The sequence below is a fragment of the Patella vulgata genome, chromosome 9 (genome assembly GCF_932274485.2).
Source record: "Patella vulgata chromosome 9, xgPatVulg1.2, whole genome shotgun sequence".
In the NCBI taxonomy this organism is placed as follows: Eukaryota; Metazoa; Mollusca; class Gastropoda; family Patellidae; genus Patella; species Patella vulgata.
In genome coordinates, this window is record NC_065887.2 from 43,421,103 (window position 1) to 43,447,339 (window position 26,237).

At 35.2% G+C, this 26,237-nt stretch overlaps 1 protein-coding gene across 3 annotated transcripts in view; it reads right to left on the reverse strand.

The window, feature by feature from the left end:
• LOC126832345 (ATP-dependent translocase ABCB1) overlaps positions 1 to 26,237 on the reverse strand; it is a 52,390-nt gene that overhangs the window by 16,850 nt on the left and 9,303 nt on the right. For 2 of the 3 annotated variants that reach the window (XM_056103209.1, XM_050563096.2), the window contains exons 2-21: positions 23,811 to 23,985; positions 21,853 to 21,906; positions 21,113 to 21,207; positions 19,548 to 19,777; positions 17,675 to 17,793; positions 17,080 to 17,251; positions 15,617 to 15,788; positions 15,187 to 15,311; positions 14,358 to 14,535; positions 13,567 to 13,680; positions 13,101 to 13,211; positions 12,119 to 12,244; positions 11,134 to 11,337; positions 9,550 to 9,720; positions 8,487 to 8,648; positions 7,738 to 7,756; positions 2,497 to 2,642; positions 1,642 to 1,788; positions 1,086 to 1,187; positions 123 to 200 (exon numbers count right to left, since the gene is read on the reverse strand). In XM_056103209.1, coding sequence (XP_055959184.1) covers positions 123 to 200; positions 1,086 to 1,187; positions 1,642 to 1,788; positions 2,497 to 2,642; positions 7,738 to 7,756; positions 8,487 to 8,648; positions 9,550 to 9,720; positions 11,134 to 11,337; positions 12,119 to 12,244; positions 13,101 to 13,211; positions 13,567 to 13,680; positions 14,358 to 14,535; positions 15,187 to 15,311; positions 15,617 to 15,788; positions 17,080 to 17,251; positions 17,675 to 17,793; positions 19,548 to 19,777; positions 21,113 to 21,207; positions 21,853 to 21,906; positions 23,811 to 23,868 — 2,583 coding nt within the window. In that variant the 5' untranslated portion in view covers positions 23,869 to 23,985. Of the gene's footprint in view, positions 1 to 122; positions 201 to 1,085; positions 1,188 to 1,641; positions 1,789 to 2,496; positions 2,643 to 7,737; positions 7,757 to 8,486; positions 8,649 to 9,549; positions 9,721 to 11,133; positions 11,338 to 12,118; positions 12,245 to 13,100; positions 13,230 to 13,566; positions 13,681 to 14,357; positions 14,536 to 15,186; positions 15,312 to 15,616; positions 15,789 to 17,079; positions 17,252 to 17,674; positions 17,794 to 19,547; positions 19,778 to 21,112; positions 21,208 to 21,852; positions 21,907 to 23,810; positions 23,986 to 26,237 lie in introns of those variants that run through there. The other variant, XM_050563098.2, reaches the window with a different exon arrangement.

Below are 26,237 nucleotides of genomic sequence, written 5' to 3' on the forward strand. Positions count from 1 at the left end.
GAATGAAACAAAGAACACCACCCAAGAATAAAATAAGGGACACCACCCAAAGATTGAAACAAGGAACACCACCCAAAGATTGAAACAAGGAACACCACCCACAGAATGAAACATTGACTTACCTGTCTCAACATGGACATAAATGCCATTTTTCGTAATCTTATCGTTAAATTTTCTCCTGATAGGGCAAACATATACGACTGTAAATATATCATCAATATAATCAACAGGATGTAGATGATGATTTACATCAATAAAAATATATACCATTACAGTTATTAACATAAAAATATATACCATTACAGTTATTAACATAAAAATATATACCATTACAGTTATTAACATAAAAATATATACCATTACAGTTATTAACATAAAGACGCAACAAATCAAAACAACAAAAATATATACCATTACAGTTATTAACATAAAGACGCAACAAACCAAAACAACAAAAATATGTTGTTCTATTTTAATAATGCAGACTTATGTAATTTAGAATACTTGAGTGTTTGGCTTGTATTTAACATTTTATTATAGTAGGCTTGGTGTTTAAAGTGGCAGTATGCGATATTTAGATAATGAAAAATGAATATGTTGGAAATTTCATTCAAATTACTTCATAATAAGGGAAGTTGTGACTGAAGATATTGCATAGATCGTTCATTATTGTAGCAATATTTTTTGACGACTTTTATTGTTAAATTATATATTCTTGGGATGTTTAAATACATTCACATATCAGCCATGCGATGGTCTAGAGAGATGGTCATGTGAATAATAGTTTAATAAACAATTTATATAACATGTAGCATCTTTATGTAGCTGATCTTGAAGTTGTAAATATTTCAATATGCATGTAGCCATACTTCAAAGTAAATATTCCAATAATCAGTCTGATTATTAATATCAGTATAGACTTTGTAAAGACAGATATTTTCAGAAGATAACATATTTTGTGCGTAGAATTCTCCAAGGAGAAAATTTACAAACTATTCATAGATTAAATATCATATAAAAAAAAACAATATATTTTTTTTTAAATTTTAAAATGTGGTTTGAGTTTGATTAAAAGGAGACAATACCTGTAAGAACATCATAACCATACTAATTAATCCAAGACCTAATAATAACAGAGCGTATAGTTGTATTTGTTTACTTCGTTCATCACCTTGTAACTGGAACACCTGAAATTATAAAATAACATATTATCCAACTCCCAAAAAGATATATATGATAGTTACCTTATCGCAACAAGCTTTGTACTCTGTATACATCATACACCTAGCTTTCTACTGTGTAGTGTGTATACATACACCTAGCTTTCAACTGTGTAGTGTGTATACAAGTAATTTCTGTGGAATACAGTAAGAAAGATGGTAGTAGTACTCATCTGCACCAAGTTCCATAGCCCATACGCTTGTCTCTACGTGAAAATTTTGCAGCGACAGCGCACTATGGATTACCATACTTTTATTGTCAGGGGATGATTATTGTGCTAGACGCCGTTCCTTGATAAATTGTAATGACGATAAGTTTGTATTTGTTGATATTTACTGTTATCAAGAGTATCACGACTCAAGTTTTTACGTTATTTTGGGATCTTTAAGTAGGTTTAATATTTTATAAAATCGCACTTACCCCAAGAATCTCGGCAAAAATAATAGCAAAAGCTGGTTGGACGCCACCGTTAAGAATGCTGGCAAAACAACCAATGAGAATATAGAACCATTCAGGACCATTAGTACGAATCATTCTGCCAAAACCAACGGAAGGAAGTTCCTCGTCCTAAAACACAGAGCATTTTCATTTTCTCAAAATGTCTTTACATCCAATCTATGACTAATCAATTAAATGTCCTTCTTTACTCTTCCCATTACTACACAAACCCTTTACTCTCTTCACAAACCCTTTACTTTCTACACAAAACCCTTTATTCTCTTCACAAACCCTTTACTCTCCATCTCTTAACTTTACTACAAGAACCTTTACTATCTATCTTTCTAACTGCCTGCCCTTCTATATACCTCCCTACTATACCCCTTCTATATACCTCCCTACTATGCCCCCCCCCCCCCAGTCTATATACCTCCCTACTATACCCCTTCTATGTACCTCCCTACTATACCCCCCCCCCAAAGTCTATTTACCTCCCTACTATGCCCCCCCTCCCCTGTCTATATACCTCCCTACTATGCCCCCCTTCTATACCTTCTATATACCTCCCTACTACCTTGCCCTTCTATATACCTCCCTTACTACGTACCCTGCCCTTCGTTACTACCTTTTCTAACCACTATGTCCTTTGATATACTCCCTAATACCCTGCCTTTCTTTTTACCACCTTCCTATCCTACCATTCTTTATGCCCTCCAATTTTACTACCCTACCTATTTTATATCCCTCATACCCTCACTCCCTTATATTCAGTACCCTTACTACCTTGCCATTCTTCACATTTGTTGATTCTAAAAACAAATATTGTTTCCCACCCACCTCTACTTTTTCCACCTTTTCAGTAACTGGTGTGGCACCTTTAACAAGAGACCCTGTTGCTGATACCATTCGTTCAAGTTGTGGTTTTACTTCACGTTTTGATCCAACACGAATAAACTCATCTATTTCTTCTTCTACTTCCAAATCTAAAATTATTCATTACCAAATCTGTTAATAAAATAAGTCTTCCATGTTTACTATCCTATCATCTTTTACTATCTACCCTGACACATCTATCTCAACTCAGCTGTCCATTTACCACCCCAGCACCAGTGTTATCTATGAACAATCCTGACACCTCATCTATCTCAACTCAGCAGTCTATTTACCACCCCAGCACCAGTGTTATCTATGAACAACACTGACAAGATGACCAGACAATTGTTTCTTCTGCTATTAGTGATTAACAAGCGCTTCCACCGATGGTGATATCACAGGCAAGTTATCATATTTAAAGATACATTATGGGAGATTTGATAACGAGTTGGCAGTTCTCACTATAATAGTTAAAAGGCAATTTGCTGAAAATTTCATTCAAATTGATCCACTATGAACCGAGAACTAAGAGAATGAAATTTCTGCCTAGCTTTGGTCATCATTACTAAAGTCAGTTCAATAAACAGCATAGTCTCGATTATCCATTTAATCGAGAAGGAAAGTTATGCAGTAAATCGGCTCACAATCCACTTAAGATCGCAGGCTAGCGATGCCATCTAGAGTTGATTATGGTCTGGATAAGTTAATTAATGTCTAATTAATAATTTAGATAACATTTCAGGCCTAAAGAAAGACCTGCAATAGACAGATTTAGCTCTTGCATAATGTATGTTTAAGGTTCTTTATATTAGTGGACATCAACAGTGTTATAGTGAAACACTTCAGTATAAAATATAGAGAACTAGCTATAACACGGGTTATATTAGTGGACACCTACAACAGTGTTATAGTGAAACCCTGGTGTAGCATTCACACGATTCACTATAATGTTGACGATATAACAGATAGAAGCAGACGTTCAATAAAGCTATTTCACAGACACAGGTTAAATCAGTGAACCCCACAAACAGTGTTATTGAGAAGCCTATGAGTATTTAGAGTTGTTTCTATTCAAATTAAAGTTTCAAAATATACTTTTCAAAAAAAGTAGGGGATATTGAAAGGCAAATACCTATGCAGGTTGTGATATGATAAATAGTCATGGACACTTGACATGCTTTGAGAGTATGTTCACAGATGAAGATCTTATCGCCCCAACAGAACAACTGAGCTGCACATGCGACACGCAATAGCGCCATACACGTGGGAGTGGTTCATTGTCAAATTTGACACTTCAAGGAAGGGTTGATGAAAACTGCCGCGTGCTGGTTTATCCTGTCCATGTTTGCTTTCCTATCGGTTTTTGCATAAGATTTAATCTTTGCTTTAGTGTGTTACGTTTAATTTGATCGGGAGGCGTGTTCGTCGACCAACCAACAACACTGCAAGAATTAGCCGTGGCACTGCAAGAGGAGTGGGTTGGATTGCCCCAAATCGTGATTGGATGGTTGATTAGGAGCATGCCACGACGAATTGCTGAATGTTTGACGATTGATGGAGCAATTACTCATTATTAAGACAAAAATCAAAAACGTCCATTTTCACTTTTGACAGTGTATCTCTTTGCGAGTGAAATGTGGCTGTCAGATAAGCCTCCCATATGAACTGTTTATGTTCATGTGTAATCAATTGGCCTGTTATTAACATAAACTGGTTACCTCTAATAAAAACAGCAGTGCATTTTCGCAGTTTTGTATGGTTTCTGAATATCCCCTACTTTTTTGGAAGAGTATAGTTTAAATATCTTATTCTAGAGTTCAGCAAATAAAATCAGGCGTGAAATTAATGGGCAAAAGGTGAGGGATACAAGGAGGTATGGTTGTCAGGGACACAAGATGGTACGATTGTCTGGGGCACAAGAAGGTATGATTGTCAGGGACACAAGAAGGTATGATTGTCAGGGACACAAGATGGTATGATTGTCAGGGTATGATGAGAGTACTATAAGAAATATAAGTAGCAGAAGACAATCAAGTATGTTTTAAAATTAATGGCTGCGGTATATTTGTCGAACACGGCAGTGTCACATCTACAGAAACCATTAAACTATAAAAGTGGAGATTTAAGGGAGAATTCAAGCCATTTATTGATTAACCTAAAAATTCAAATTGTTTCAAGAAAAGGTGACAGAATTTTCAGGGTTTTGTGCTTATCAAGGCATGATCTCTTCTTCTGGTTTGGCTATATTAAGAAAAAGAATATACTACAGCTGTGTTTCTGTCTCCTCTTCACTAAAGTTTAAGTTTCAAGGTCTCTTTTACATGTCTACTGGTGTCCCTGCAGGAACTACCCCTCACAAGTGGGGATAAACCAGACTCTACATCTTATAGTAAATGAAAGTATTGGTGTCCAGATGAGGCTACCGAGCAACAAACAAAACCCTTCGCTAGAGACCGGAAAACCCTTCGCTAGAGGCCGGAAAAAACCTTTGCTAGAGACCAGAAAACCCTTTGCTAGAGACCGGAAAAATCCTTTGCTAGGGACCAGAATAAACCCTTGACTAAATGAAATGAAATGAAATGAAATGGGGTTTAAAGTCCTACTCTTCTGCTCCTATACTGGGCTAATGAAGACGGGCATACGCCATACAGTGTGCTATGAGGGAAATTTTGCCCGGGCAGCGGCACTATCGCCTACTCTTATATCGAATTCCAACTGCCAGGGGATCTTTTACGTGCATTCCAATATATACACGGGACCTCGGTTTTTCGTCTAATCCGAAGGACTAGACGTGATCCCCAAACCCTTGACTAGAGACTGGAACAAACCCTTTGCTAAGAAAAAGGGGCCTATAGAGAATGAGCATAGTGAGCTAGATAAACTTGTTTCAAACACAACTCAAATAACACAAATACAAGTGTGGACACAATCAGCTGTTGGATGACAATAATGAGAGGATATTATATATTATATATACCTGGTTCATCTAAAACTGTTAGCAGATTAAGAGAAAAAACATTATATGTTAGTACTAAATATATTTCATATTAATAATTACAAGCATTAGTTGAAAACAAACAATATGGCCAGAAACTGGCCTCTACTGATTATTTTCCAGTTGACAATTGTCCTGCCGGAAAATGCAGAGCTAGAAATTCGTCGTTTTTTGCAAGAATCTAAGAGGATTCTCATATATGCAATCTGCGCGAATCTTTCAAATCTTAATATTAATACTGACTAAAAAAACAAAATATGTGTTTATTGTTTATCGCCAGTATCAGAAAATGCCGTAGCCAAAATAAGCTGATACGGCGCCGTGGCATTTCTTCATAACACAATTTGTAGTCCTTTGTCCATCACGTAACTTTCAAAAGTTTTTATTCATTCGTCGATGATAGACAAATGGCACAATGATCATGTGACAACCATAACTGAAATTGCTATAAAATAAAATTCTGTACGACTATGATATAGCCTTCAATAATATTTTCAAAATTAAGCCTCTGTCAGTAGTGTATAAAATAAAAATCATAACGGTAAATGCTATTTAGAACTGGTTTATTGACATAATTCCAACCGATATGTCACGTGTCATTGGAATTCGGCAATGGAGATTCTGTCGGGAAAATATCCACTGTTTCTCTCTCTGTATATTCGCTGTCCTATCAGGGGATTATATTCAAAGAAGATTTAAATTTACCTAACAACTGGTCAGTGAATCCATCAATGTAGGCCTATTATCCAGTTATTTTTTTAATATCTGGACGGAGCGTGGATGATGCGCAATTCGGAAACCATGCCAAGGAGACCGTCTTCAATGGCCACATGGCTTATTTTACTGAACCTGTTACTAATATGAATAATCAGCAAGCTTGTTTTGTTTATTTAACTGGATTATCAAAATCACCGTTAAATGTGCTAATTACTCGGATTATGAACCACATATGGCCGATTCTCACTAAGGTATGACTGTTATTGTAGCCGACAAGCAAGTTGATTGTCTTATTAAATAACAAGTAATAATTAACCCGTTGCCAAAAGTAGATTGATTATTTACGATACCATAGCGTCCGATTCATTGTTTTACCAATCGGCTTGAATAAACATCAATCGGCTAAAGCCGACAAAATACAGCCCCATGGTGAATACCGACCCTGACTGACATTCAATAGTCAGACTCGACAATTCTCCGAGATTTTTGTTTTTGTTTTTAGATTTGGAGATTCGCGTGAATTTCTAGCCCTGAAATGTTTTGCCACCAGTTGACAATTGTCCTACAAGAAATTTATCCAGCTTCTGTGATAAATATATCACAGCTCCACAATATATACAATCAGTAAACAGAACAATTTTCAAATCAATGTAATTCGACTACACAGAAACACCAATAAACTTTCAATTATTAGTGGAAAGCAGTCTTATATATTATAATGCAGTTTTTAAAGAGTACAGTTAACATTTACACAAATTGCTAGGTTATAATTATAGACGGAGAGAAGAAACTCAACACAAACTAATTCATTTTAGAACTAACATGTGGTTAAATTTTATTCTGCAGGTGTCTTTAGTAGGAAGAAACCAGAGAACCTGGAGAAAACTCATAGGGCTGAACAGGCCACCCTGCTCCTTGTCATGTTCAAGCGGCGAATCAAAACCACGCCACTTGACTTAATGACAGACCTTATGATCTAAAACTCATCATACATTAAACCATTATAATTAAATAACACAATTCTTTAGGGTTATTCTAAATATCATCGGTGAAGTGTCAAAAGGGTGTATCTAAGAATTTCTAAAGATTAAGAAATAGAACCTTTTGTATTTCAAAATTTCCACAAATCAAGATACAACACATGATACCCAGAACAGTTCTAATTGGCGTAGAGATACACAGCTTAGAAAGAAATGTGCATATTAGTTTGGAGATTTTAAAAATGCAAAAAAGTGTATTTGACTAATTTCCTGAGATACACCCTTTTGTCACTTCACGGACGATATGTAGTTAATAATATTTCATTTCTTGTCTGTTTAGATACAAAATGAAATGATGTGACATCATTCCCTCACACACCACAACATAAATATATATATATATAGAGAGAGAGAGAGAGAGAGAGAGAGAAGGAAATGGGGTTTAATGTCCACTCGACACAAACTAGGTCATTTTGGGATTACAACAAAAATATAAGTAAAAGAATTACTCACCATCAGCCTTCTTATTCGTCTGAAACAGAAAATAATTTGATTGTAAAATGTGTCTTTTATTTTGACACGAGAACCTGAGCACTGGAGGAAACCTTACTTCACGTATCCTGTGATTAAAATCATACCACTTGACACAAGTACAGGGGGACTGCACCACACATAATTTACACAAAAACAAATCTATCAACAAGACACAATACGCAGAAATCACAAAAAAAGGTACATATCAAATTAAGCGAATGGATCCGGGGGGCTAGCCGTAAGCGTCCACTGCACTGTACAGTCCCGGAGCCTATAGTGATACAGACAATCAGGAATATAACCCAAAGAAACCGTTGTGTAATGCCAGCATGAGTCATGATCTGCTATATGTTACACAAAATACGAATGTAAGCATTATGTATACAAATAACCATATTGGTGAAATGTATAAAAAAACCAGGTAATCTAAAAACTAAAAGTTCTAAGTTAAGTGAGAAACATTTTTAGTATTCAATAAAATCGAGGTATATTGAATATGGTTAGGACATGTTCCATTTTACCACAAAAACACAGTAAAAAACAAACAATACTGAACACAAAGAAGCAAATGAGAAAATGTGAACCGTCTTGAAAGACAGGCGTCTGCTGACTGAATGACGTGGCGTAAAAGGCAGTAGGTTGTCAATGACATCTAAGTTTCAATCTTCAACTATATTCAACAATTCCTCATAAATATGTTTGTACAAAAATGGCTGAATGAGTTTTACCTGATTCATGACAAGTTGATAATAAATTCCTTCTTTTACCATTAACTCATCATGGCTACCTTCTTCCATGACCTGTCCATCCTTCAGACTATAAATATGATCTGCATTTTTAATGGTCGACAGACGATGTGCAATAACTAGAGTTGTCCTTCCTTCTCGAGCCTGCAGATAAAAGAATATGTTGATCAGTGATTCAATATTAAAATGAAATAGTAAAGGGCTGAACACCCAACAGGACTAATGAAGACAACATGCGTCATGCAGAATGCCATACGGGAAATCTTGCCTAGTTAATCTTCAGGGAGAAACAGCAAAATTGTGATTAAACACAGGATACATATGGTTAACCGTAACTTGCGTGCATAATAACAAAAATATTGTGAGGACTAGTTTATTCCCAGGCTTTTGAGGACTAGTTGATACCCTGCTTTGTGAGGACTAGTTGATACCCTGCTTTGTGAGGACTAGTTGATACCCTGCTTTGTGAGGACTAGTTTATACCCTGGCTTGTGAGGACTAGTTGGACTACGGTAGTTTATTCCCTGGCTTGTGAGGACTAGTTGATACCCTGCCTTGTGAGGACTAGTTTATAACCCAAGTGCTCTTTCTAACAGATCAGAAGTTCACTTAGTTAAAGACTCTTGTAAACTACAATATTGGGAAAGTTGAATCAAAGTGAAAGTTCAAATCCATTCAGTATTTACAAAGATATGAGGGATTTAAAATTTCATCGATCTATGCTTCTACCTATGTAACAACATGCTGCCGGCGGGACGATTTAACCAATACTACCCAATACCACTCCAATATCACCACATACTACCCAATACTGCAACATAATGGTGTCTAATGAGCATATTACTTGATTTTTTTCAAAAATAGTGAGATATATCGTGGGAAATGTACTTCGAATGTGATTACCGCATGCTGTCATCTTTATTTACAGTGAACCAAATTGATGGGCCGGTTTCAAACCTGTGTATATATCTATATTTAAGTCACCGATTCTCTGCTTCACTGAAATTTAACCCTGAATAATCTGTTATCAAATGTATACAATTACCTTATCTAAAGCTTCCTGTACGATAGATTCACTCTCGGTATCAAGAGCAGACGTAGCTTCATCCAATAACAATATCTTAGGATCACGAACCAGGGCTCGAGCAATGGCGATTCTTTGTTTCTGACCTCCACTAAGTTGCGCTCCTCGCTCTCCAACTAGTGTCTCATATTTCTGAAATCAAAATTTTTGATTATTGGTTTGGTGTTTAAATTTTATTTCCACAATACTTCCATCATCATTACACATTTATGTAATAAAACCAGAATTTATAATTCAAGACCAAACTTTTTGATATAAGTTGTTAGTAGATGTCAGGGTCATCATAGCAAAGGTCACCGCTAGGTTACAAGATAGTAGATCAAAAGTCGAAAAAAATTCAAAGTGAAACCAGAAGTAAAATTCAAAAATCGGCAGACTAAGAATTGTTGCCATTTGCAGTACGTTCAACACCAAAAAAGGTTTCTAAAATCGGAATCAAAATGGCAGCTGAATATCGATTTGAAGTTTTTTTGTAAAATCCAATATTGCGGTCAATCAGTTAAAAATGTTATGGAACAAGATCTCTGAAAATGAAAGATAATATCTGGGGCTATCACTATTTAGTCTATTTTCAAAATGGAGACAATTAATCTTGTTCGGGAAAATTTGGAAGGCCTCAGTAATTTTCAGAAGTTTCCGGTAGCCGTCACAAAATTTTTTAATATACCATTTTGAAGGCCTCAACGTGTTCCTTATTTCTACCAAGTTTCAGCTTGATGCCTCAAGTAGTGACAGAGATACGCCATCTTGAATGTCGAAAAATGCTGAAGAAAACTTTCGCAAATCTCTTATGCTAAAACTTTTATATTGACACATAGCATATTTATGGTAAAAATCGCTCCCTTTCGGAAATATTTGACATTTTAAGCCAATTCATACCGTCATCCGCCATCTTGGATTGATTATCAGTTTTCACCTAGACCGGCAAATCCGATTTTGGAAGACTTTTGGTATTTTGATACGCAAGTACCCTAGAAACAAAAACAGTTGAATTTAGCTTTCTGTAAATTTATTCTAGGGATAACTCTAGATTTACTTGGCAGCTAATAAAAGGATCACTGGGTAGAAGTCTTTTTCAATAAATATGTTCTGATTTTTATATCTATAGCTACACAAGAAGAGACAAATCACCAATCGATATGACAAATAGAGACAAATCACCAATCGATCTGACGAGAAGAGACAAATCACCAATCGATCTGACAAATAGAGACAAATCACCAATCGATCTGACGAGAAGAGACAAATCACCAATCGATCTGACGAATAGAGACAAATCACCAATCGATCTGACGAAAAGAGACAAATCACCAATCGATCTGACGAGAAGAGACAAATCACCAATCGATCTGACGAGAAGAGACAAATCACCAATCGATCTGACGAGAAAAGACAAATCACCAATCGATTTGAATACAGTTTTGTCACAGATCATCTGCTACACTGGATTTGTACCTTGCATTACACCCCCCCTCATATAGGACGAATATCTTAAGTTGAAATTTTTTGTTGTACGTTTTGTAGCCTATTAAACAGTTTATTTACCTCTGGCAGTTGTGAGATAAAGTCGTGGGCGTTGGCTTTACGTGTGGCTTGTTCGATCTCAGCATCAGTGACATCATCTCGACCGTATCTAATATTCTCTGCGATTGTGGTAGCGAATAATGTAGGTTCTTGACTAACAATTCCTATATGTTTTCGTAACCATTCAACATTTAGATCTTTCAAATCATTACCATCAATTGTAATCTAAGAAAATAAAATAAACACTGTTAAACAAAGACTGTTAAACAAAGACTGTTAATTTTAATATAATATGAAGATTGTTGCTATTGTTTAATAAAGATAGGCTGCCAGGCAACGAAACACACACCCACAGCAGGTAAATTGTCCGGCGAATTTTTCTAGGTAATGGGGGACATTTACAAGACAATTTCATACGTGTCAGTTTAGAATTTTCATTCTTTCAGTGTTAAAAAAGTTCAATGAACTGAAACAAGGGCCTTAACTCTGGAAGTTGTTGGAATTCGACAAGACTTTTTCATTTTACTAACTCATATAGTGCATATTAATTTCCTACAGATTGGATGATAACTTTTGTCCATAACTCTCGGAAGTAATTGACAGAAATTGGTGAAATTCAATAGGATTATTTGTTTCACTATTATAAATGATGAATATAAATTTCATGCAGATCAGATGATCACTTTTGTCTTCACAAGTAGCAACAACGGTAAAAAGCACAGTCGGCTCTAGAGAGAAAAAAGCGAGAAATAAGGTTTAACATCAACTCCACATAAACTAAGAATTGTTGTCATTTGCAGTACGTTCAAAACCAAAAAAGCTTTCAAAAATCAGAATCAAAATTGCAGATGAATATCGATTTGAAGGTTTTTTCTAAAATCCAATATGGCGGCCAATCGGTTGAAAATGTTATGGAACAAGGTCTCTGAAAATGAAAGATAATATCGGAAGTTTCCAGGAGCCGTCACACAAATTTTAAATATACCATGGTCAATGTGAAACTTACAGCGCCATCTTGTGGATCATAGAATCTCTGCAATAATTGAACTGTTGTAGACTTTCCACATCCACTTGATCCAACGAGAGCTATAGTCTGTCCTTGTTTCAGCGTAATATTAATACCATTTAACACCTGTAACATTAAACACATCACTTAATTTAATATAATAATGTTTTGTAATTTATTCATATAAAAAGAATCATTCACAGTCATAATACAATATAAGAAGAATAGCTCAGTCATAATACAATATAAGAAGAATAACTCACAGTCATAATACAATAAAGAAAGAATTGTTCAAAGTCATAATACAATATAAGAAGAATAGCTCACAGTCATAATACAATATAAGAAGAATAGCTCACAGTCATAATACAATATAAGAAGAATAGCTCAGTCATAATACAATATAAGAAGAATAGCTCAGTCATAATACAATATAAAAAGAATAGCTCACAGTCATAATACAATATAAGAAGAATAGCTCAGTCATAATACAATATAAGAAGAATAGCTCACAGTCATAATACAATATAAGAAGAATAGCTCACAGTCATAATACAATATAAGAAGAATAGCTCAGTCATAATACAATATAAGAAGAATAGCTCAGTCATAATACAATATAAAAAGAATAGCTCACAGTCATAATACAATATAAGAAGAATAGCTCACAGTCATAATACAATATAAGAAGAATAGCTCAGTCATAATACAATATAAGAAGAATAGCTCAGTCATAATACAATATAAGAAGAATAGCTCAGTCATAATACAATATAAGAAGAATAGCTCACAGTCATAATACAATATAAGAAGAATAGCTCAGTCATAATACAATATAAGAAGAATAGCTCACAGTCATAATACAATATAAGAAGAATAGCTCAGTCATAATACAATATAAGAAAAATAGCTCACAGTCATAATACAATACAGAAAGAATTGTTCACAGTCATAATACAATATAAGAAGAATAATGACTTACCTTGACATCTTTTCGTGAAGGATAAGTAAAATGTATATTCCTGAACATGACATCACCTGTTATAGAAGAGGGTTTTCGTCCCTCGGTAGAATAACTATCAATCAAGGGTACCTGAAACACACACAACATAAAAAAATCTTTATACATCGCAACCTCAAACCAAAACAATAACATATGTTTCATCAAATATACTCTATATGAATTAAGCACGTTATTTATTAAAGTTAATTTGAAAATGAAATGGAGTTTATCGTCCTATTTTTCTGCAATGTACTATGAGGGAAATTTTGCCTGGACACTGATGCTACGGCCTACTCTTATTTCAAATTCCAAATGTCAAGAGATGTTTTACGTGCACGTCAGTGTGTACACAGGACCTCAGTTTTCCTCCCATCAATCGACTTTATGTTGTCCCTTGCAAGGCCCTCCTACACCACTGACAAGGGGCAACCACGCTGAGTATTACCTGGTCAATAAGCTTGAATATAACAAAGGCAGCACCACGGCCAGTAGAGAACGCCTGGATACCAGGACTAGCGTTTCCTAGAGAAAATGCACCAATCAACACAGAGAAAAATACCTGAAATAAGAAAAATATAGATATTATACAACACCTGGCTTCTTAACACCTGTTAAATTAGGATTCAGACAGCTTAATCCACGTTAAAATACTCTCAAAATGTTCAGTAGATACTCTCCCATATACTCAACACAGAGAGAGAGAGAGAGAGAGAGAGAGAGAGAGAGAGAGAGAGAGAGAGAGAGAGAGAGAATATAAATTTCACACAGATCTGAAGATAATTTTGTGGTTAGAGCGTTCACAGAGTTTGACAAAGTGAAACAATGGCCATAGCTTTAGAGGATGCATATAACTTTCATACAGATCAGATGAAAAGTTTTGTTCCTTAGAGCATTCACAGGGTGAAACAAGGGCCATAACTCCAGAAGAAATTAATAGAAATTATTGAAATTAAATAGGCTTCTTCATCACACTGATGACAAAAAAATATGTTAATTTCAAAACAATCAGATGATAAATGCAGTCTTTAGAGAGTACACAAAAAAATTGTGGACAATGGACGGATGGAACAACAGAGGCAACAGCAATATACAACCACATTTCCAGGACAAAAAAAACGACGATTGTGGCTCTTAGGAAGTAATATTCTGAACAAAGATTGCCGTCCCTAACCCTAACCTTAGCCAACCCACAATCAATACGACTTTTTTAAGTTTGACCTAGATTAAATAACTTACGATCAACATTTTACCGACGGTGTAGTTCGTCGGTTCCTCTATAGTCAACTTTCCTCCGTACCAGAATCCTAGGGCATACGCGGCAAATATGGCAAACCACACAAACCCCATAGCAATACCATTCGTCATTCCTTTCTTTATACCAAACTTCTTGGCATCAATTAAATTATCAGAATATCTACAAGAATTAAAATATAAGGTTTAAAGATACTTTCCCAGAAAATAAAAGTATGTCAAATTTGGTATATATGGAAAGTATAGACACCCAATCTTACTAGAAAAATACTGGATTACCCGAAAAACGCCCATGGGGCAAGCACTGGGTAAAATTGTCAGGGTATCACTAACTGGCAACCCGACTGTTATCTGCCAGCTTATTGTGTGAGAGATTAAGTGAGGGAGCGGTTGTTATTTCTTGATCAAATGGTTAGGCGGTTTTGGCAACATTGAGGGGTGTCAACGTACAAAAGTCTCTGCAATTAAACAGCGGAAAAAGAAGTTGACAGAAATAATTAAGAATTTACTTAGGCCTCAATATGTATGGTAAATGTACAGTAAGTAATGATAAATACATTCTAAAAAATGGACCTTCCGACAATGAAGCTATAGATATCCCCGGCAAATACAATGTTTTGAGTGGGAATTGAAGCAAATTTTTGATAGATCTGTTACTTTGAATATGTTTTTAGTCTAAATATATCATCAAATCACAAAGTTTGTACGCAGGAACGTATCTTTAATTCTTTATACACTCTCAACTGTTTGAATCCGGTTCAACAGCTTGAATTTAAAGATAATAGGCGGACATGTTTAAATTTGTATGGCATACCTTTCAACCTCTGTTTTTTGTCCACCAAAAGCTACGACGGTTCTTATACTACTCAACACTTCTTCCGCTATCGAACCAGCTTTAGCATACGCCTTTAATTCCTTGCTTGTTAAACTAGCCGCTAACTGAAAATACAAAATACATCGACATCAGTGAATACCTTGTTTATAATACATCCACATTAAATATCTTAATCAGTGAATACCTTGTTTAAAATATGTGCCTTGCAATATTATCAAAGTAAAATGTGGTACTGTTAAATCAAATTAAAATTATGTATTTATTTTGTTTAATTTTTATGGTTTTTGAAGATCTAACATACACATTCAGAGCTGACGGATGTGGCTAGAAGATACAGACGTTGAAGATATCATTATAAGATTTAATACAGTATACCAGTTGTTCTTATATTCTATACCTATATACCTACCTTGCTCATTATACCTGCAGCCACTACAAGAGCAGGACTGATAGCTAATATAACTAATGTCAGTTTCCATCCGTAAATAAAGCCCACGATAAAACCAGCTAGAAACGCAGACAGCCATTGTACAGATGAACTCATTTTATCACCAAGACCATCCTGTATTTTATTAATATCACTGAAAACATATAATTTATTTTACATTTTTATGGTTCTGATGTTTCCACACTATAAACGATCTACAAATATTCAGAATATCTGCTGTTTGGATGACTGTGTTATGCACAAGACCATAAAGAGAAAAAGAAATGGGGTTTAATCTCCACTTGACACAAACTATAGGTCATTTCAGGACTAACATATTGTTCAATTTCATTTCAATAATTCGATTGTGTCTAGGGATCTTTATTTAGCAGTGGGAGGAAACCGGAGGACTCAGAGAAAAACCCTGACGTTGGACAGGGGACCCTACTCCTTGTCACGCACAAGCAGGGAATCGAAACCAAGCCACAAATAAAGAAAACAGTTGACAATGTCTTTACAGGATTTGAACATTAGTATTTTTATTGGTTGCTTATATCTAAGGTCAAACCATTTTAATTTTTAGTTGATCAATATATAACATACTCAATTCCTGTGTGGGACATTTTGTTAAAATTTTAACACTTAAATATTTGGAATTAAGAGTTACAAGAAAAGCAACTATATACTTTTTGCTTTTTTAAGAAATTCAAATACATGTGGCCTTAGAATGTGCAATAATGATAAAAATTGTCAGGGGTTAAGGATACCTTCCTGGGAATGTAAAAAGACAAACACCCATTTCAATTGTTAGGAGAAACACGATGTAGCGTTTTCATAACACTGGATTAAAGTTGTAATTTCATATTTTTAAGTTATATTTTTAAAATTTAGTAAAATAAAGCCTAAAAATAGATGGTATCTATAAACAGTCCTACCTTGTTAAATAGAAATCCTATTAATTGTATAAATCACTATTGCCAGTTGAGAAATTGGCAAAAATATCATTTCCATGGGGGAAATAGAAAAACAAGGGAGGTAATTGTGTTATTATTTCCGGTGTCAAAGGATTTTTAAGTGGGAGAATAATACCTATGATCGTATAATAGTGAGTTGACAACCTACTGAGCAAAAGACATAGAAATAATTATGTTTTGACTTTCTTAGAAAATATGAAATTATCGCTTTAAATGTCACATTAAGTACTCCAAAATGTAAATTTTAAGCTAGCACTGTAAGTTTTGCTATTTGGGGTCATAAACTACATATTAATCTCCAAAAAAATATCAATTTTATTTAGTAACAGTTTTCCAAACTTGGCCCAAAAGCATGATAATAATGGGTGCTGATGACAACATAAGTCAAATTTTCTCAAGGGCCTGACATGGATAGCCGTTTTGTCAGAGAGGTCTGAACCTTCAAGAGAACCAACAAACAAATAAACTTACTCTGCTAATCTGGAATTCAGTTCTCCGGAATCATGTGTATCAAACCATCCAATCTCTTGTCTCATAACATTACGGAAAAACGACAAACGGATTCGATGGGCTTGTCTTTCAGCTGATGTCATCCAGAAACAAACCTGGGCGTATCCCAATACAAACACACACACAGCGATAACTAAAACACAAGATATTTCCGCTATTAGTTCAAAATACATTGCACTGATTTTAAAATATTACTGTCAAAGATCCTCTATTTCATTCCACTTCAGTGCACCGGTATCCTGTCTAAAATTCAAATTTTTTAGCTTAAAATTAAGATGAAAAGGATTAGACTCTATACCCAGGGTTTAATTTTTATGGCCAGTTGTGCAGGGAGGCAAATTTTGCCTTGGTGGACCGTGTTTTTTTTATGGCCAGATGTGCAGGAAGGAGAAATTTGCCTCGGTGGACCGTGGTTTTTTTTATGGCCAGTTGTGCAGGATGGAGAATTTTGCCTTGGTGGACCATGTTTTTTTTATGGCCAGATGTGCAGGATGGAGTATTTTGCATCCGTTGACCGTGCTTGTCAATGATGCAGGATTTCTGATTTGGTACTTACTGATAAAATATATAGAATATTGTCCCATTTTATCTAACAGTTGATTACTAAGTTGATCGGAGTATGTTGCACATGTTATATTACCTCCAGTATAATTAGCTAGCTGAGGACAATTATTCCTGAAATAATCACCAACAAATTATTATAATATGACTCAAGTAAAACACTTCATCAGAGATAATACAACTAGAGTAAAACACTTCATCAGAAATAATATCATGGTAATACCCTCCACAAAAACCATCATGGCAGCGTTACAACATCATAAAGATTGGATGATAACATGTGAGCGATCACAAGGTTCAATATAGTGAACCAAGGGCCATAACTCTTGAAGTTATTAACAGATATTGCTGAAATTCTATAGGCTTTTCAATTTACTAATCTAAATAATGCATATGAATTCATTACAGATCAGATGATAACTTTTGTCGTTCAGGGTTCAAAAAGATGAAATAAGGGCCATAACTGTAGAAGTTATCAATATGATATTTTTTATCTAAATAATGCATATAAATTTAATACAGATGGAATGATAATTATCTCCTGTATATGACATGTAGATATTGAACGTTATATTTGTGGGGTCTAAAACAACAATATACTTCCATAAATAAAAATTATCACTTCCTTCGTATTCATGGATCACATGACAAAATGGTCACTGTGTCAGAATATTAGTATCTTATGTCACACGACCCTGCGTTTTTTTACTGCTCTAAATACATATCATATCAGATGATAACTTTAGTCATTCAGTTAAAAAATTAGTGTCTTTCATGGTCAATGCAAGTTGTATGAAATGAAATGGGGTTTAACATCCTACAAATCTGCTCCGAACTGGGTTAATGAAGACGGACATACACCATACAGAGTGCTATGAGGGAAATTTTGCCCGGACAGCGGCATTACGGCCTACTCTTATGTCAAATTCCAACTGTCAAGGGATCTTTTACGTGCATGCCAATGTGTACACGGGACCTCGGTTTTTCATCCCATCCAAACAGCAGTACTTGTCAGGCCCTCCGTCCTGAAACACTGACAAGGGGGAACCACTTGGGTCCATAAGCTAAAAACGTGATATTTCATTTAATCATGGACAATTATCCAGAAAGTTACAGCCCTATGCGCGTTATCGAAAGAGACCGAGATCTTTGGAATACAAACATACATTTATGCTTTAAGTTTTATTAAAATGGGATAAAAGTTTTGACCTCTTAGAATGGCCACAAACAAACATGAACGGACTTATTTTCTTCTCAGCGAAGTTATGAGTAATGTATAATCCTGATGTATAATTATCCTTTGAAGAAGACAGGGATAAAAGCGAAGTTTGTGTCAAAATATCACTGTAAAATAAATATAATGTGTGACTTCTTGTTGGTGTGGATAACCGGTTAAAGTAAACTTTGTTTGTCAAATCCAATCTCACAAAGTAGGATTCCATTTAGTACAGTTGTAATATTTTGAGTTTCCTGAAAAATTGACGAAATCTACATGATTTTGGAAACATGTCAGTGATATGTTTGTCAGGCACTATCTGTGTCATGTCAGGCACAACCTGTGTCATGTCAGGCACAAATTTTGCAGTTACGTCCAGGCTACTAACGAAAATTACTAAATGTAAGCTTACATATTCACCAATGCAGACAGACAACAAGCCCCACAGAAGTTCAGAAAATACGAAATGGAGTTTAACGCCATGCTGTTGTCGGGGTACTGAAGCTGGACATACGTCATGCAGTGTGTTATAATGGAAGTTTGTTCAGACAGCAGCGTTTCACTCAACTGGCTACAGTTCTTTGATGTAAACAACATGAACACACAAAAGTAAACCAACCTGAGTGAATAAATCAACACCATGATAACTTACATTAGTATAGATGGGTCTTTTATAACATCAGTAGCTGTTATATTGATACTTGATAGAAAACCAGCCACAAATGGGTCAGCTAGAAAATTTGCAAAAAGTGCAGAATTTACAAAGAGATCGATCATATCCCCAAACACTATAATCATAACAGGAAAAGCAGCTCCATGAATAACGGCTGCAATACTTCCAAATATCATCAATAATCTGTCAGTACAATCCGCAAACCGGAACTGAAAATAAAAATGCCCAAAAAATCATTTTATAAATTCTTTAAAAATTACAAACAATAGGATCTTTATTATTGGATGTAAAACTGACCACAACAATCACTGGTTTATATTGGATGTAAACTGACCACAACAATCAGAATCAGGTCACAGGAAGAACACAACAATCACTGGTTTATATTCAGAATCAGGTCACAGGAAGAACACAACAAGCAGTTGCCATGCAAGATATGCCCACATTTTGCAAGAGATGGACAGAAAACAAGCTAAAATAAAAAGCGATTTTTCATACAATCAGGGAACATAATCCAGGAAGTTATGGTCTGATAAGCGTGAATATCAAATGGAATCGAAATCTCTGGGATATAAATACATATTTTAAGTTTAAAAAAAAAAAAAAGATAAAAATTCTAACCATGGTATTATCAAAAGGAACCGAGATCTTTGGGTTATAAACATACATTTAAAGTTCCATCTAAAGTGGATAAGAATTGTGACCTCTCGAGTGTCCACAAGGTAAAGGCGTGATTTTTCGTACAATCGGGGCCATAATCTATGAAGTTTTGATCCCATACATGCTAATATCAAAAGGGATCGAAATCTTTTGGAGATATGTCCACAAAGAAATCGAGGGCGGACGGACTGGGCGACAACAATATAGGTCCACATAACAAGAGATTTTATTATATATGATAATGATAATTTATTCTATATAGCCCATTCTTCACATTGTAATTTCTTTTTTTTTAAAAAAAACTCCTCAAGTGCATTTAGTTTGCCTTCAACTATGAGTGTGAAAACTGAACAGCCATGTTTTTAAGCAAGACATGAAAAGAAATAGGGATGGAGAAAGTTTAACATGTTGAGGATGAGATGGTGTGGTATGAAAGTGTTAAATTTCATCATGTGTATACTATCCGCATGAAGATTTCTAGTCAGTTTATATGAAACCATTAAGACTTGTAGGTAAACTCGTCTAATGTAAATTTATCAATAGCCTGATATGTTGAAGAAAGCATCTTAAAATTTATCCTTTCTTTCACCCAAAGCCAATGAATTTAAAATGGTAACTGGCTCGAGCTTCAACAACAAACTAACCCTTGATACACGATATATCAACACTCCATGATACACACTCAAAAAATAATTTGTAACTGACAAAAGGCTACAACAATTTAAAATATTTTTATATCCCGTCTTAAATTAGTTTTATATTTAAATGTAAGTTCGAAAAACAAATTATATTTCAACTTTTCTCATTTTAAAACGTGATTAAGAGATTGTAGGTTGAAGATTTTTGTTTTCAAATTTCTGAAAATAGAATAAAATTCTTCTCACCATTTCTAGTGCACCAACCATATCTGGAGCTTTTTTCTCTTTCTTCCCACTGGCACCATCTTTAATTTCTACAGCTGGATCAACTTTATTAACACCTAGAGAAATATTACAATATAGTCAATATCATTCAACCCACCGGTATCTTAATGTCAGAAATGAAATGAGAGAGAGAAATGGGGTTTAACGTCCACTCAACACAAACTAGGTCATTTCGGGACTAACATATGGTTTAATTTTATTTCACTAATTCGCTTGCGTGTAGGGGTCTTTAGCAGTGGGAGGAAACCGGAGGACCTGAGAAAACCCACGAGGTTGGACAAACGACCCTACCCCTTGTCACGTACAACCGGGGAATCGAAAACCACGCCAGTTGACTCAATAACAGGTCTTATGATACAGCGTGCACGTACTAACCATTCGGCCATCCAACCCCCCCCCCCCCCCCGAAATGAAATGGCCATTGACATCCTACTTGTCTGAATAAAATGGTCTAAGGATCTGAATAACTAGACAGGCCCTCCATCTTACACCAGACAGGGAGTGAATCCAGATAAACATGGTGGGAGTGAAAATCAATAGAAACCAATGTTTTGAGGGTCATAATGTACTGTTAAAACTAAATGACTTTAACAAATTTTGGATGAGAAACTGTCTTGATTGAATGGAAGCTACTATATTTGTTTGTGGGTAGTTATTTATCAAGGATGATGACAGCTTGATATTTAGAAGTGTAATGTTACCATTCATTTCTACAGCACTGGTGTTAGTATTACCATTTCTTGTCCGTATTTTACCTGCAATACACAGTAAAATTATCTATATATATATCATTCTTTTTATCAAAAACTTTAAATTAAATAAAAGAAAAACTAAAGTCAGTGTCCTAGCCTAAACACAAACAAAATGGGAAATCCCTGGGTCAAGATGCCATGGCCATAAACTCTGGGAAAGTTGAGTCTCGAGTCGTAAAAAGACTAATGGCTGCTTCAAGTTAGAGGGCTGCAGCCTACTCTTATATCGAATTCCAACTGTCAAGGGATCTTTTATGTGCATGCCAATATGTACACAGAGCCTCGTTTTTTTATCCCATCCAAAGGACTATACATTGTCCCTTGCCAGGCCCTCCAGCCTACACCAGAGTTTATGAGAAGGACTGGATAAAAACAAACTCATGTTCTTCAGTTTAAAATTCAAGACAATTGACAAACAGGGACATGTATAATACATTCACTGATTCACGTTATCAGTCGACACTGCCGGTAGTTTTAATCACTTGAAAATTACAATATCAGTCCAATTACTGTTCATTTCCATTCCAAATTCACAACATCAGACATCCTCTACCGATGTCACAGAGCTAACTGTACACAGACAGCGTAAGTTTAGTATGCCTCTACCGATGTCACAGACCTAGTTGTAGACAGACAACGTAATATCTCAATTCAGAGTGCAGCAATTTGACTGAAATTTTCAGCATATTCTCTTGAAGGTGTCTATTTTAAAATATTATAGCAAGATCTGTCAGCTCTTCAACTAATCTCCCATAATGTCAATTTAATGTGACTACTTTTTAACATGGATCTAGCAATAAAAAAATCTGATATTGTCCAAGAAATGGAAATAATGATCAGCAACTTCAATGAAATATTGAAATAAAATAGAAACTTATTGGACATGAAAAACGACATTACTAGACAAATGAACTATTCTGTTCTTGGAAACCCTCCGTCTGCAACACCTGTATTTTCAAGCAATAATAATATCAACATATTTATCATTACTGCATGTGTGGGCGTACTGCGCAATTCTCCAATTCTCGTGGGTAGTGTTTGGCCATCTGAGGCTTAAAACAAAACAGACAGACAACATACTGTCGTCTACAGTACACTGTATAATTAGACCATCTGTATATACATGTAATCGTTGTGCTTGGTAACCTACTGATAGTGAAATCTATTAAATCCATGTCACAGATAAAGAGTCAATATTTCACTGTGTCAAATGACCATATTATCTAGCAGTGCTTAAATAGTTTAATATTTGGTTTGTTACAATATTGATAAACTTCAAGTAGAATATCAATATTTACCATTTCTACTGCCAACATAAAAACATAGTTTTCAAGGACCTCATTTTAATGAGATTAAATCCATGTCAGCAGGTTATCTACCTTTCTTGGGGAACAACAGTGGCTTAGTAAGTAGGAAATCGGCTTGTCAACCTTGGGGGGAAACAGTGGCTTAGTGAGTAGGACGTCGGCTTGCCAACCTTGGGGTGCAACAGGGGCTTAGTGAGTAGGACGTCGGCTTGCCAACCTTGGGGAGCAACAGTGACTTAGTGAGTAGGACGTCGGCTTGCTGGCCTGGCGATACCATGGTGTCAGCCAGGAAAGTTCATCTAGATATTCCGCTGTGGTTCCCCGTTGTCAGTAGTGCAGATCAGCGGGCATGGCAAGGGGCAGCGTATAGTCGTTTGGGTTGGACAAAAAATGAGGTCCTGTGGACACATTGGTGTACACGTAAAAAAGAATCCTTGGCAGTTGGAATTCGATATAATTTGACATTCTTCTTTTATGTTCTGAAGTAAATAATAAATTTGAATATATTTTAGCAAGGATCAGATCAGAATCTGTAACTTTATAATATTATTACTTTTGACATATTCTCTCTTTAATCTGAAGATGGCCATTATATCCTACCTGAGTTGATATCAGATGGACTGGCAGTTTTAGATAACTCGTATGAATTCCCAGGCATTGTTGTAACTTGATTTAGTCTGAGTACATTTAGTTTGTTGAAAGAGATTATCTACATGTATACCAATCTAAATAAAGACAGGTTGGAGATTCTATTTTAATAACTTCAACTTCAAATCTGAAAAGATAAATAAACAGAGTTTTATTAAATTGCCACTTTCACAGTGAAGTGTCTCAAAAAAATATATACATCCAAAATACATTTATTATGTAGGTAAATTTATTATAAACATGTACATGTAGGTACATATGAAGAGTCCAGGGGAAGAACGATCTAAGTCACATTTTTGTCTTTTCGCATAAAAGTCAAAACAGACTTTTAGGCGAGAATGCTTGACACGAACAGAACGAGTGGGTTTAATTACAACTTCAAAATGATGTTTAATACGAATCATAATTACCAGTACAAAAACTGACTTTCACTTTTCAGCCAAATTAAGGTCAAATAAAGGGTATGATGAACGTATTTGTCCTGGAGGCCATTTCAGAAGGAGCTTGGTTCAATGGACAATGTGACTCTGGTCGTTTTTAACTGAAATTGATTGTACCAGAAATTTGCTACCAGATGGTGCCATTAACTGGGGTTCATTGAAAAAGTGACTTGGATCGTTTTTCCCCCGGGGCTCTTCATATATTAGATATATACATGTATTATAGAGAGAGAGAGAAATGGGGTTTAATGTCCACTCGGCACAAACTAGGTTATTTCGGGACTAACACATGGTTCAATTTTATTTCAACAATTCGCTTGCAATAGGGGTCTTTAGCAGTGGGAGGAAACCAGAGGACCCGGAGAAAACCCACGGGGTTGGACAGGCAACCCTACTCCTTGTCATGTACACCCGGGGAACGAAACCACACCAGTTGACTCAATGACAGACCTTATGATAAAGCGCGCACGTGCTAACCATTCCGCTATCCACCCCCCACCCCCAGATATATAATAGGTACCTTTATATTATAGGTATATTATATAGGTATTGTCTAGTCAGACAATAATAACAGGTATATACATGTATACTGACTACAAAATCAGGTCAATCTGGCTACATGTACATAGCTTGGTCAATACTAAAGATTAGTCGTAGGAAACTATTCAAATTATCTTCTTATCACCAACATCATAAATAAAGCTTTAAATCACATAGTACTCGACAGATTGCTGTCCGACAAACCATGCTGTACTCAACATAAACCATCATATGGACAGTTCATGTTTTATTTCAATAATTCGCTTGTGCTTGCAGTTCTTTAGCAGTGAGAGGAAATCAGAGAAATCAACCCTAACCAATCATGTGTTGGCTCAAACCCATGTCACATGACCATATGATGTAAAGCACATGCGTTACGTTACACCCTTCACATTCATTTCTTGTTTAATTATTTGAATACACATCCCTCAATACACAGTATTATTACACAGTATCATTACACATTACACAGAAAAATTACACACTCCTCGGTATCAATACACATCACCCACTACACAGTATCAATAGATATTACACAAACAATTACCCACTACACAGTATCAATACATATTACACAAACGATTACCCACTACACAGTATCAATACATAATACACAAACAATTACACACTCCTCGGTATCATTTCAAATTACCATTACCCACTACACAGTATCAATACATAATACACAAACAATTACACACTCCTCGGTATCATTTCAAATTACCATTACACACTACACAGTAACTAAAATTACAGATTACACACTACCCCATGCCTGATTGCATATATACCTATGTTCAATAAATTTGTTTTTGATAATATCTTACAATGAAAGAATGGATATAAGACTAAAGTAAATGATACTGTATAATCTATAATATGCTTTATAGGTAATTGTACATGTTATTTTTATATTAGATATAGTGATATATAAACTATGAAACCTGATAAACAATTATAGATAGTTGTATAACATGCTATTTTTACATTATTTCAATATTCAATGAGTTTATCAACATTAAGACAAATGAAAACTATTTATCAATCATAACTATTTATAACAAGAATCATATTTCTATTAATGTTAATCCAAAATATCAGTTATATGTTGAGTTAAGTCTGGCACAATGTTTCACAAGGGACTGAATGTTAATTACTGACACTGTTCATGTTATTATAATGTTCTATATCTACAACTAGCATTAATTAAATTAATATTTTATAAACTAAACGAACATCTATATAATACAATGTACATGTAGTCTTTCCCAGGCCTTTTTATGGCAATCTTTAGGATTCATCAGATGGGAGTCAGAATGATTAGGCATTATTTTTTGTAAGATTCCTGAATCTTCGAAGGTTAAGAGTTTTTTGTGAATTTTCACAGAACCTGTACTAA